At 57.0% G+C, this 13,508-nt stretch overlaps 1 protein-coding gene across 1 annotated transcript in view; it reads left to right on the top strand.

The window, feature by feature from the left end:
• The first annotated feature begins 2,004 nt into the window (after positions 1-2,004).
• ASTN2 (astrotactin 2) overlaps positions 2,005-13,508 on the top strand; it is a 261,684-nt gene continuing 250,180 nt past the window's right edge. Inside the window, exon 1 of the mRNA XM_003642274.6 lies at positions 2,005-2,406. Coding sequence (XP_003642322.5) covers positions 2,070-2,406 — 337 coding nt within the window. The 5' untranslated portion in view covers positions 2,005-2,069. The remainder of the gene's footprint in view (positions 2,407-13,508) is intronic.

Raw genomic sequence — 13,508 nt, 5'->3', positions numbered from 1 at the left:
CTTGCTTTTGCCTTGCCTTCCCCTGGTTTGACCCTTTCCTTCCCCTTGCCTTCACATGGTATCCCAAGGCCTTTCTTGAGGTCTCCTCTTGACTTCTTTCCTTCCCCTGGGTTGCATCTTCCCTTCCCCTGGCTTCCCCTTGCCTTTTCCTAAGTTTCCTCTTCCCTTTCCCTAGGTTTCCCCTTGCCTAGCAGTGCAGAAAGGTCTCTGCTCTGTGTGGGACGCATGCAGGTCTACCTTGAGTGGCTACAAGGAGATCTAAGCAACAGGGATATGGCCCTACACAGAAATAGTTTCTCTTTTGTGCAGGATTTCCAGTTCTAAAAAATACGAATGCGCTTCATCTCCTTTTAGACAGACTGTCTTACCATGTGTCATTTTGTATGCCTATGCAATGCTGTTCCTTTGCTCGCTCTTTCCTAGAATCTTCAAAACTAGGAAGAAGAAATCAGTGCGTGTAGTGACAGCAGCCTCAGCCAGCCCCAAACCTGCCCATTTCCCCTTAAAAATAAGACAAAGAGGAGGGGTGGGGGAAACTTTCCTCCCGTGGCTGCAGTTCTCCCAACCCAACGCTCCCTGTGCACATGTGGATGCTCTCCATGGGGGCTGTGGTTGCTGGGCTGTGAGCTGGAGCAGGGCATGGCCCCCGCTGTTTGTTTGCTGCATTTCATCTCTGCCATTCTGCCCTTGTTGTGGTTTTAACATTCAGTGACCTAGGTATCTCGGAAGGCTGTTTTGCCTCAATAGGCGTATGATGAATTGATCTTAATTAGCTTGTGGAAATAATATAAGCCCGAGCATTAAGCGCGCTTTGTTAGGGTTTTGACATCTTCTTTTATCCGTACATCCACAAATAAAATCAGGTAGATTAGCAGTCACTCGGAAATTGTTGTTGTGAGTCATCGGCTCACAACCGCTGTGGGCTGCCTCTCCCCATTGCCGTTAGTCACTGCCCACCCGTGGGCAGCTCGTGCTGCTGGGGCCGGGCTCAGCCCCATTGAATTGCCTGAGGTTTGCCTCCCAGCTGACCCCTGTGGTTCCAGCATCCCCCCCTGCAATTCCAACCTCCCATCCCTCTTGGCTCTGCCGTGGCTCAAGGCGGAGAGTGAGTCAAAACCACGCAGCAGTGGAGCTCGTCTGGTCGGTGTATGCACACAACCAGCCCTTGGATGGTATCAGGGCACCTGTGTGATGGATGGATGTGGGCACCTGTGATCGGACCTCAGCAGCATTTTGGCCTCTGGCTCCCACTTAAGTGCTGGCTGTTAAAGACCGGGTCAGAAATGTGCTATAAGTCAGCGGTGTGTCTGCTCCAGGCTCAGCACTGAGAGCCATCTCCGTGTGCCCTGGGACCTGCAGATGTCTGCTCACCTGTAACGAGCTAATAACGAGTAAAAGCTCGCGGGGTGCTTCTGTGCTTTGCAGCCAGGCTGAGCCTAAAGGGAAGGATAAGCCTGTGGGTACACGCAGCAATGAGCCACATCCCATTGCCAGAAAGGGAGCAGACGTGGAAGGGAAAAGCTGGATAAGCAGGAAAAGAAAAGGATGGTCTGCAAAGGGCGGTGATGATGGGAGAGAGATGTGATGGCATGGGGAGAGGGAGAGGATGAAGAGGTGGAGCGGGGTGGCAGGAGGGACGTGATGGGGTGGCACAGCGCGAGGGAGAACCGCAGGATCACTGAAGGGCTCGGGGGCCCTTAAAGATCGCCCTGCCGTGGGCACGGTCGCCGAGCACTCGATCGGGCTGCCCGGGATCCCACCTGCGGGCTGCTACAGGTAGCGAGGGAACCGGGGCCCGAGTTAACCTTACGGCGCGGAAAAGCCGACGGTCAGAACGGAGCCCTCCGCCAAACGGGGCGGCCCGGCGCGGGGACGGCGACCCTACGGGGGCCGGGGGGCCACGGGCCTGGCTCCGAACGGGGCCGGGGCGGGGTGGGGGCGGGGCCGGGGGCGGAGCCGGGCGGCGGCGGCGGCGGCGGGCTGGGGCGGCTCAGTGCGCCCGGCGCCGCTCGCGTCTCTCCGCTTCGCCTCGCGTCGCTTCGCCGCGGTTCTCCCGCGCCCGGCCCGGCATGGCCGCTCCGCCGCGCCGCCGCTCCGCGTCTCCGGCCCCGCTGCCGCCGGTTCCGCCGGCTCTGCTGGTGCTGGCGGTGCTGCTGGGCGGCGGGCCCGGCGCGGCGGCGGTGGCGGCGGCGGCGGCGTCGCGGGAACCCCCCGGTCCGTGCCGCGTGAAGACGGTCACCGTGTCCACGCTGCCGGTGCTCCGCGAGAACGACATCAGCTGGAGCGGAGCCCCGCCGCCCGCCGCCGCCGATTCCCGTCTGCTGCTCTTCGTCCGCAGCGAGCTGCCCGGCCGCGTCGCCGTGCAGGACGATCTGGATAACACCGAGCTGCCCTTCTTCACCCTCGGTAAGCGGCGGCCGCTCCCGGCCCGGCTCTGCCCGCAGCGCCCGCAGCCCGCAACGGCACCCGGCGCCGCTTCGCGGCTTTCCTCTCTCTCTCTCTTCTTAACGGAAATATCGCTGTTATTTTGTATCGGGGAGGGATTTCGGCGGGGCCTGAGCGCTGCCCGTGCTAACCCTGCGAGTCGGCGCTCCCTGCCAAGTGCCGGCTGCTACCGCCCCTACTCGGGCTCAGCCCCGGGGGATGCACCGCGGCGCCGGGATCTCTTATCTCGGCAGCCCGCATTTCTGCATCCTTCGTCTCGGTGCTCTTCGGCTCCTTCTCGCTTCGTGCCCAACTCCCGTGATAGGCTCCGTTGCGGAACGCCTGCCGACTTTGTCCCTGTTTCAGCCTTTGTGGGGAGGGGGATCGGGCTACAAATAGTCGCGTGGCCGTGCTTGGGTGTCGGTGCCCGGGGATGGGGTGCCCCGGCTTCGTCCGGTCCCTTTCAGCCCTTTGTGTGCCGTAAGCGGCGCCGCTCAGCCCGAGCGAGCTGCTCAGAATTCTGCGTGGAGTGCTGGCTGTGCGCTGTGCCAGAGCGCCGACGGCTTCTGCTGATCTCTTTAGCCACCGGCTTTCTTGCGTTTTTGGTGCCTGCACATAAGGTAATCCCTGCTGAACTTTGTGTCTGAGCCGCTGCTCGGCACGACTGGGCTGCGTGCAGTGGGTGCGCAGAGCTGCTCTGTGTGGGCGCCGCGCGCTGCGTCCCCTCGTGCGGTGACCGCCGTCCTCCAGGTGCGATGGGAGAACACCCGGCTGTGCCTCCCGATCCCTCCATCCCCCCCTCCCGCGAAGCTCTCATAGCAAATCCCCGCAATAAATAAGTTGGTGGCACTTCTCAAACTGAGCCTCTCCCATCCTGCCTTTGCCATGTGCCTCCATTCAGCGCAACAGCCGAAATCCCCCACAGCCCAGCTGCTCTATTTCAAGTAATCAAAGTGGGAATCCAAGGCTGGGTGCAGCAGGAATGACATTTGCCTTACAGTGATTAAAGCTAGCAGCAAGTTTTGTGGTTCACTGCCTTGAATTTCCCGATTAGAGCGTGGTTTCCTCAGGGGCTGGGTGTGAATTGGGCACTGATCTAAATATATCAGGAGGCAGAGAAACCCCTCTGCGTGCAGTGTAGGTTACAGCTCAAGTTAGAGGAGAGAAATGTGCCTTGATGGATCTGAGACGTGATCTTGTCTCGCAAATCCTATCGCTGTGAGTGACTGCTGGTAGAGAGAGCACGGCTTGGTCTGAGAAATCCCTTCTCCTTGCTCGGGCTGTTGGTTGTGTGTGTTGCCTGAAATACAACAGGGCACGTTTCTTGCAAAGCTGTGTTTCTGTCGCTGTCACTTTGCAGATGTGAGACCCCCACCGTGCAGGTGTAGTGCAGCTGAGTGGGGCGGTGGGGTGGCTGCTGTGGGCCTGAAAGCACTGAGCGGGCTGCCTTCCTGAGAAGGGAAAGCCCTCCTCCTTCCCCACAGTTTGTCCTGTGGATTGCAGTGCACGCTCTGATATCTCAAATCTGGTGTGTTTCTTCCCGTCTCTTGGAGTGGCAACTGAGGCTCACGCTTAGCTGTGCTATGGGTCGGTGCTTTGTAGGACCGCTGCTGGTGGTGAAGTTCTGTGCTGGCTCTTTTCCTGCTGCTCCATCTCCTAAACTGAGCGGTGGTTGGAGACCGACCGGAGAGCTGCTGCCGCCTCAAAGTGGGCTCTTGGAGGTGAAAATTGTGCTCCTGGTGGGAGATGAGCGCAGTTGCTTAGCTGGGATTGCTTTATATACTTCCCTGTGCCGGATTCGTTGGTAGTCCCCGTTGATGGTTAATTTCTGACATTTGTGTGTGTGTTGCTGGATGTGTTTGCTGGGCGTCAAGGCCAGAACAGAGGGAGATGTGTAAGGAATGAAGTCCCACTGCTTTCCAGCGTGACAGAGGCTCCTCAGTGCCTCTGAGCCCAGGCACGAGCACGGGCTGCTGGCAGCTCGGTGTGTGAGGCTGTGGTAGGGAGCTGTCTTAAAACCCGTGCCCAGTGCTGGTGTTGTGCTATCAGAAGTGAAATTATTTGGGATAATAACGTGATCCTGTCCATGAGCAGCATGCTGGCTGCTAGGCGCTGCCCTCTCTCTACGTGCCAAATGCTGCTGCCACGCGCTGCCCTGCTCCATCCCGGGGCCAAAGCCCTTCCAGGCATGAAAGCATTGCCCTGACACGGGTATGGGTTGGTTTGAGTGCTGCGGCTGCAGGAGGTGGCCTGTCCTCTTCTGGGTCCTGAGCCCCTGCGTGCTGCTGGAGGATGGGGGTCTGCAGCCGGAGCCTCATCTGCAGCGGTGCAAAACTTCGGCTGGATTTGCAGGCAGACGGGTGGAGGGAACAGCTGGTGGGTGCTGCAAAGCACAGCCAGGAGCCCTCCTGGGTGGGAGGTGGCTCTGTCCTGGGGCTGTCCCAGTGGCCGCCTGTTAAGGGGTGCTGGGGGCCCGGTGTGGCCCCAAACTTTGTTCCCTCCTCGCAGTGCTGCTGGCTGTGGCGGCAGTGCCTGCGGGCAGCGCTTGGACCCTCCTCCCCAGGTCTGAGCCGTGTGTTCCCTCTGGATGCACATAGGATGGTTCTCCCTTTTCTCCATGCTTGTATTACTTGAAAATCACACAGCCAAGCACGGTGATGGCAGGAAATGACAAATGTAACTTCGCCACCAGCGCATTATGAATTGCTGCGCATCCCCTTTCCTGAAACAGCCTCCTGCCCTTTCCTTAACCTTGGGTACAGCCGATGCTTTGCGGTATTATTCCCCCCCCCCCCCCTCCTCATTCTTCTGGTGTTACACTGCGAATGGTGCAGCGTGGCCCTGACTTTGTTCCAGCACGACGAGGCTGTGTGAGGTGCGTGCTGTGCTGCAGTCCATGCCGTGCACCTCACAGCAGCAGCAGCACCCCGCCTGAAGTGCAGTTTGGGAGCGGAGCAGTTGGCTTCCGTGCTCGTTTGGATGAGCTCTATGTGCACACAGATACAGAGGGAGGAAAGAGGCAGGCAGGCAGATATTCGCTGCTCTTAGCCGATAGTGGCTTACATAAGGCTGGTTTACTACACGGCTTTGGTGGATGCAGCGTGCCCTGCCTGTGCTGCTGGGGCTGTCGGAGTGCTGCTGTGCATCACCTGCAGCCCATCCTCCTGCATCCATCCCAGTGCAGGTGTCCCCACTCCCGGAGCCACGCAGCTCCTCCGGCACTTCTCTTTTCTCTCTGAACTTTCCTCAAAGCCATCTTGGAACTTCTCTTTTTCTCTGGGATAAGAATGCATTAAAATAATGGAAAGCCCTATAGATTGTTTGAATTTACTGTTTTTTTTTTTTTTTCTTTTTCCTTGTGAGCAGGGTTTTGCCACTCTTTGCTTTTGTCAACAGCTGTGGGTTTCATGGAGCGTGTGGGGAGGCTGAGGGCTGCCTGGAGCCCTGCTGGGAACGGAGCTTTTTGGTGCTGCTTTGAAGGAGGGCGGGTCCTCCAGGTGCTCGCCCTGCTGGGCAGAGGTTTGATCAATGAAGTGTGATTTTTTTTTTAATTGATTATTTTTATTTCTTTCATATCGCAGTAGCTGAGGTTTAGGTCAGATCTGCGTGGATGGGGACAACCTGTGGAGGGCAGTGGCACTGCAGTGCTACCGAATGCTGCGGTTGCATTTATTCCTGTGAGCTCTGGGAGGGGGTCCTGGGCTTGAGATCCCTCCACAGTGGATGCAGGGGGGTGAGCCCTATAGCACCCAGAGAGCTGTGGGCATGGAGGTGTTCATGGGGTGGGTCAGCCCTGAGATGAGCGCTGACCCCAAAGCGGAGTCAGACGCGGCACATCCAGCACAGTCAGGTGGGCTTGCATGGGATTGGTTTTGTCTCCAAGAGAGAAATTCCCAGCTCAAACTGGAATCTGTAGCTGTACTGGAAGCTGTACTCGGGGAATTGCTGCTTTCCAAGAGTACCCGTGTTGACCAGCTAGTGGCAACAGAAGATTAACTATAGCGAAGGCAGGCAGCGCTGCGCAGCGGGGCTGGCGGCTGGAAGGCTGTGCTGGGATCCCCTGCTCCCCATGGCAGTGGGGGGGGGGGGGTTTGGGATGTCAGTGTGCCAGGAGTGGGCTTTGTTACTGCAGGGAGAAATGTGCTTTTCTCCAGAATGAGAACAAGGTTTCTCTGTGCGCACTGGGGCAGGGGTGGGGGGTGAGCGTCCCCCAGGGCAGCCTGTGCTCGGTGCGGGAGGGCACTGCTTCCAAAGTGCTCTGCCTGTGCCTTTCTAAGCCTGCTGTATGGCTGTGAAGCTGGGCTGGCTGGCCAACAAGCCTCGGGGCTGCCGTAGTGATGGGGTGCCGCTGCTGGAACCCCCTGAGCTGCGGGGCTGTGCCGGTGCCAGGGTAAGGAGAGCAGGCACAGGGATGTGTGAGCCAGGATGGGGACAGATTGATGTCACCTGTGGGAGCGGTGAGGGGCTGATCTCACGCTGCTGGCACATATGTTAGCAGTCACAGGTGGCTGGAGAAGCACCTCCCAGCGCAGCAGAACGCCTGGTGGAGTGTGGGGGCTGGAGGGGAAAGGGGAGGAAATGGAAATGCTTTGGTTGAAGCCTTCCCTTGACAATGCTGTCCCCGTGGTGCAGCTCGTTTTGGGGATTTCCCTCCCGCAATGGGAGACCTCAGGCAGCCCTCCTCGCTGTGCCGGCATCGGGCAGGGATCTGCCTGTGCGTAACCGGCTGAAGAAGTGGTGCCACTTAAAAGAATTGAATGCTTGCGCTGCTGCTCGGGTCCCGGCTAATTTGGTTAAGGTTTCCAGTGTCCAGACAGTGTGGAGACACTTAATGGTATTGAAGAAGCAGAATGGTATGCGGAGGGGGTGAGCAGCGATCGTGGCTTCCTGCGTCTGCACTGCTGGGCAGAGCTTTCTGGCAGGGAGATGGGGCAGATAGGAGCAGGCAGGGGCTGGCAGGGAGGGAGGCACAAGTAGTGGGGGGAGGCACGAGTCCCCCTGTTTCTCATTACCAGCTCCTTGCCAGTCTTGCATCCCTCCCTCCGTGCCTCCAGCTCCGCTGTCTCCGTGCAAGACAAAGTCTGCATGAAACCAGACTGGCTTTGAAAGCGGCAGGGAAAGGGGAGAAATTTTCCATTAGCAGCATCAGCAGTAAAAGAGATTTCCCAGTCACCTGGTAACTGCTGTGTTTAGGAAGATTACGGGGCTGATGGGGTTGCTCCTAGGCACGATCAGGGGAGCTGTCCTGGTAGGGATGGGGAACAGCGGCCACTGGTTTTGGGATCTGGGACCTTTCTTTCTGTGCTGTTGATGGGACGTGGCTGTGGGGAGGTGCTGTGATTGCTGCAAAGACCTGAAGGTAATCTTAGCGTGGGAAATGGCCTTCCCCAAAGCAAATGGCAGATAAATAGGCAGTGGGTCCAAAGATTCCAGTGGTGGTTCCGGTGCTGACCTGCAGAACCACCACCTCTCCACACTCATTCTCCTTGGTTGTGCCCATTTGGGCTCGAGGCTGGGGCTGCTGCAGTTCCCTGTGGTGTGGGATGGGGAGCTGCAGGACGCTGGCAGTCCCCAAGGACATCCATGCAAGAACTCAGCTGTACTGCTGTCTTTGTGGCTTTGGGTCACATTCTTTTTCCCTTTCCTTATCTCTTGGTGGGACAGGAGGGGCTGAGACTGCAGCACCTGCTCCAATTGTAGTTCTTTCTCATCTCCTGTACCTCTCTGCTGTGTAAATTGGAGTTTAAGCTCCCTCCTTCCCAGCATGTGGCCTGAGGGGTTTCTCCCTGGGATTCTCTGCAGCACTCTTGCTGGTGTCGCTTTGCAGTGGAGCTCTGTGTTTTCCCAAGGCACGGGAGAGAGATGGAGGAGGTACCCATGGGTGGTTGGGAAGGCGATGCAGAAGGCGGTGGGTGGGTGTGCGTTCCCCTCCTTCTCCCATCCAAACTGGGCAGAGCAGGCTCCAGCTACACCCACAGACTCATTTGTAGGTCTCAATTCATTCTCATCTCCCAAAGGGCACCCCTGATCCTGACCAGCAGTGGGCTTTGGGGTATGAGGCTCTGAAGCTGAAGAGGAGGGATGCTGCACAGGAGCTGCTCGCAGCATTTTGGGGGCCTGACAGGTGCATTTGGCAGGGAGGCAGCCTGCAGGCTGCGAGGTGGGTGGCATCGGTCTCATCTGCACAAGCAGCCCACTGGGTGCTACATCCCCATCCCCGGTGATGCTGGGATGGCTTTGTCACACACACAGCCCCCGGGCTCAGGCTGAACTTCGTGTTCCAGCAATAAAGCCGAGCTGGGAGCTGTGTGCTGTAACAAAGCCCACGGATGTAACACACCCGTCTTGCGGCGCACCTTTCATCTCCAGGAGTTCCAGAGGAGCTTTGCAGACGTGCTGTGCTGCAGGTGATGGAGTGCCATCGGTGATGGCTGCGGCTGCTCCCCGCCTCACCCCGGGAGCTGTATGGGGTCGGGTCTCAGCTCACTTGTTTTTCCCTAAGCGTGAGTTTCCTGGGAGTCAAAGGAGAGCGGTGCAGCTGTTTGTTATGCAAAAGCAGTGAAGAAATATTCTTCCTGGGGGCAGTAGGAGTGGGTGGGGATGACTTTTTGCACGGCTTCAACAGCTTTGGATGTCGGCAGCAGAAGCGTTCACAGGGGAACGTGCCCTCCGTGCGGCCCCAGGAAGGTGGTGATCCACCCGGAGTGCTGAGAAATGGCTTCTGGCCACAAGGGCAGAGTTCAGCTGTGGGACGTGGGGCTGTTTTGGGGGCAGAGACCACGTTTTGTCACCCTGCATCCCCTTCCCAGGTGACACCTGCTCCTGGCATCCCCAGAGCTGCAGTGGTGGGAGTTTGAAGTGCTGTCGTTGGTGGCAGTGCCCAAAAATCCACATTGCAAGTGGGAGAAGTGGCACTAAAAGAAGCCGTCATCAGAGGCATATGCTTGAAAAGCTGAAGTTAGCTCGAATCTATTTTGGTTTGGAGTGGTGCTCACTTAGCCTGTGTTGTTTAGCAGTTAGTTTATGGGACGCATTTTCCCATCCCATGTCTCTCCTCCAATGTGTGCTATAAAACTGTAAAATCTGAACTCGCCTCAGCTCGTACCCATTAAGGGCATCCTGGTGCACGGGAGATGGAGGATGTGTGATGTGCAGCATGGAGGGAGGTCGGGGCCGCTGCCTGTAGGGGCTGCTCACAGCCAGCGCGGGGGATCGCTGCACGGCAGCTTGCACCGTCCTGGGCTTTGCTCTGCTCTTGCAGCAGCTGGCCGTGCTGCCGAACAGCAGGCTGTGCCTTGAGCACACTGTGTCCTGTGCCGTGTGGGAATGGGGCTGAGAATCACAGAGATAGCATCAGGGCAGGGTTTGGGCTTTGCTGAGGTAGGGTGTGGGGACACCCGTGGCATCCCGAAATTGAATGCTCTACCCAGAATGTGTGTGCCTGGGGAGATGGTCTCAGCTGCCCAGGCTTGCTTTGCAGGCTGTTGTAAACCTGCCCCTCCTGAGGGGCTTTACAGCATGTTTCAATAAGGCACTGAAAGGCAAAACAGGAAAAAAATCCTGTTTGCAGCGCTGCTCCCAGCTGGACAGCCTGGGGCGAGGGGGGGATGCAGGGTGTTTTGGGGGACGCTGCAGAAAAGCTATGCTTGGTCAGAGCCCTCCCTCTGCAGAGCGACCCTTTGGTGTTCCTCCACTGCCCCCCCGCCCCAAAGCTGTATTTGTTCCCCATGGGTGAGGACCTGCATTTGGCTCTTGCAGCTCTTTGGCATATTGCTGCACTGCCTTGGTGTGTTTTTCAGCAGCCCTTGGTCTGCAGAGCCTCCCCTCCCCGCAGCAGGAATGGTGCACATCTGCAGCAGCTCCGCGGTCACCTCCCTGCAGGGTGGTGTCCCACATTGCTGTGTCCTACACGGAGCTGGCGCGGGGCAGCAGCTCCTCACCCCAGGGTGGCTGGGAAGTGAGAAGTCGGTGCCCTGGCTGCAGCACAAGTTGCAAGCGTTGCCTGTTAACGTGGGATTGCAGTTATCACTGCTTGTTCTGATCGCCTCTCTGTAAAACGGTTCTGAAGGCACCTGAGGGCAAAGCAGGAGGTGTTGATATTCTTCTTTTGCTGTTGTTGGGTGAGGGAAGGCTTGGATGGAAGAAAAGCTTTGCTGTTTGTAATGGTGCTTCTCACCTTACCTATAGCAGCTGGAGGGCATGGGTACTGGGGAATGAGCTGCAGCTTCCCCAGGACAGCTGGGAGCGTGATGCTCAGCCTGTTCTACTTCTTGCAAATCCATCCTGATACCTGCAGGGTTGGGGAGCTGCCCAGGGAGCACCATCTGTGCCCTAGGGAAGGACTGCAGCGGGAGCACCGTCCACTGGGGCCACCAGGTCCATCCTGTGCAGCTCTCAGAGTTTGCTGCCGCCTTTGGACATGGCGCTTGCTTGCACTTGGCTGTTGTAGGGATCTGTGCCTCTTGTAGGTGCTGCAAGGATTGCACAGCAGCTCCACCCAGTTCGTCATCCATCCACCCATCCCTCCAGTTCTTCATCCATCCACTTCTCCATCCACACACCCAGTTCTTCATCCGCACATTCAACCCTCCAGTTCTTCATCCATCCACTCATCCATCGACTTCTCCATTCGTTCCTCTGGTTCTCCATCCATCTGTCACTCCAGTTCTTCATCCATCCACCCACCCATCCACTTTTCCATCTATCCCTCTGGTTCCCCATCCATCCATCGCTCCAGTTCTTCATCCATCCACTTTTCCATCTATTCCTTTCGTTCCCTATCCATCCATCCATCCCTTCAGTTCTCCATCCATCCATTGCTCCAGTTCTTCATCCATCCACCTGCCCCTCCAGTTCTCCATCCACACACCCAGTTCTTCACCCACACATCCATCCTTCCAGTTCTCCATCCATTGCTCCAGTTCCTCATCCACCCACCCATCCATCTACTTTTCCATCCACCCCTCTGGTTCCCATCCACCCACCCATTTCCCCACCCACCCCATGTCTCCCAGCCATTCTGAGTGCTGACCGAGGGTCTGTGTGCAGGGAGGGGTGTTTGTGTTAATTAGTGCAGGATGAAAGGAAAAGTTGTCGTTATTCAAAGGGCGATGTGTTCCAGTTTTATCACAACTCCTCAGCGCAGGGCTTTAAAGTTGGGTGTGTGTGTGTGAACAATAAGTTAGAAAAGATATTTTGAAGCAGAAAGGGCAGCATTGTTATGAAAATGCTGAGGGGGAATTGTGACACTGTTTTGAAGATGAAAGCATTAGAGCAAATTTAAACTGACACGTTTAAAGAAGGAAAAAAAAAAACCACAAAACTTTGTATGAAAGACAGATCTTGAGAAAACCTTCCCTGGCCAGGATGGGTCGGGGCCATCCCCAGAGATGGGCACAGCCCACGTGGGGGCTTTCACTGTTGTCAGTGGCCCGAGAGGAGGTGATGGGTCGGGTGGTGCTGGTGGTGCTCCTGGAGCTGGGGAGCGGTGGGAGCAGCTGTGCTCGTTGTGGTTCAAGCTGGTCTGAAAGCTGACAAATGCAAACAAATTTTTCACAGCTGTTTAGCAAGCATCTGCATAATGGATTAGCCAAAGGAAAGCATCTGGGCTGTGGGTGGAGGGGGGAGGTTGGAAATGGCCTCCTGCAGCCCTGGGCTGCTCTAGCTGGGACAGGGGATGGCTGTGAGTGCAGGGTCAGGAGGGGGAGAGCATGGGGGGCTCCCAGCAGCTCACAGCCTTCTCCAGGGAATTCTGTAGAGACTTCTCCATCTCCACAGCGTCTGCTTTGGCTCTCCTGTCTGAGCTGCAGGTCGTAGAATCATGGGATGCCCTAAATTGGAAGGGACCACCGGGGGTCCTAGAATCGTTTGAGCTGGAAAGGACCTTTAAAGCTCATCTAATCCAACTCTGTGCAGTGAACAGGGACACCGACAGCTTGATCATAGGATACCCGGAGTTGGAAGGAACCCATAAGGATCACTGAGTCCAGTTCCCACCTCTGTGCAGCACCACCACCTGAACCCTATCCCTGTGTCTGAGAGTGGTGTCCCAGTGCTCCCTGAGCTCCAGGCCTGCTGCCCTGGGAGCTGTGCTGTGCCCACCACCCTCTGGCTTCCAGCCTTTCCCCAGCCCTCACCTGACCCTCCCTGACAGCTCCATGCCATCCCCCTGGGATGCAGGACAGCAGATGACGTCTGTGGTGTTTGATGGGGTTGGATAGCACAGCTGGACACCCATCTGTGCCTCTTCTTGGGGTTTTCTTTTCCTTGACCTAAATGCATCACCGTGGGGTGATGGGTTCGTGTTGCTGTTAAGCTCTAGTTTCCAGTGCGTGCTCTCAGATACCCAGTGCCTTCTGAGGCTGTGCCCTGTAATTAAAAGCCATCTATTATGATGTCTGAGGGGGCTGTGCTAGTTACAGGGCCGCGAGCCCTGGCCTGCTGCAGAAGCGCTGTCAGGCAGTTCCTTCATCAGAAAATAGGCACCAAAAATTCTTCTTCCACCCCCAACTTTGTCTTCCTGCCAGTCCTGGATTCCAGGTTTATTTCAGGGTCCTTTCTTTGTGTTCGGGTGGGTGTGCAGTGAGTATTTTTTGCCATGCGAGTCTGACAGGCCCTTGGGGAGGATGAGTGGGTGCCTCGAAGCATGAGGGAGAAGCTTGGCAAACGCTTCATTTCCAGGGATCTCTTTGCATTTTTGGCTGCAGCTGCTTTTTTTTTTTTTAATTCCTGCTGCTCTTCAACTCCTGTGGAACAGCTCAGTGCCGCCCCAGCAGCACCGCCATCCAGGAACAGTGCTTATCCTGTTCCTAGAAAGCTTGGCCATGGAACCTGGGCAGGTCCCGATGTACTCCCACCGTTGCCAACCTCGGCGTTGTGATGGATGGGACAGCCCTGGGCTCCCTGTGCCTGCTGCTCCCACGTGTGAGCGTGTGTCGTGGACCAGCATGGTGACATATTGCCTTGGTGGCTTCTGGAGGAGGGGAGAGCGGAGAAGCTGGGCGCACTGGTTTGCAAAGCAGGGCTGGGTGGTGGGACAGTGCACCAGCAGTGCGGTTGGGACTGGGAATCATAGAGGTCTTCTG

The sequence above is a fragment of the Gallus gallus genome, chromosome 17 (assembly GCF_016699485.2).
Source record: "Gallus gallus isolate bGalGal1 chromosome 17, bGalGal1.mat.broiler.GRCg7b, whole genome shotgun sequence".
Taxonomy (NCBI): Eukaryota; Metazoa; Chordata; class Aves; order Galliformes; family Phasianidae; genus Gallus; species Gallus gallus.
Note: the sequence above shows the minus strand (reverse complement) of the source record. Positions and strands in the feature narration are given on the sequence as shown.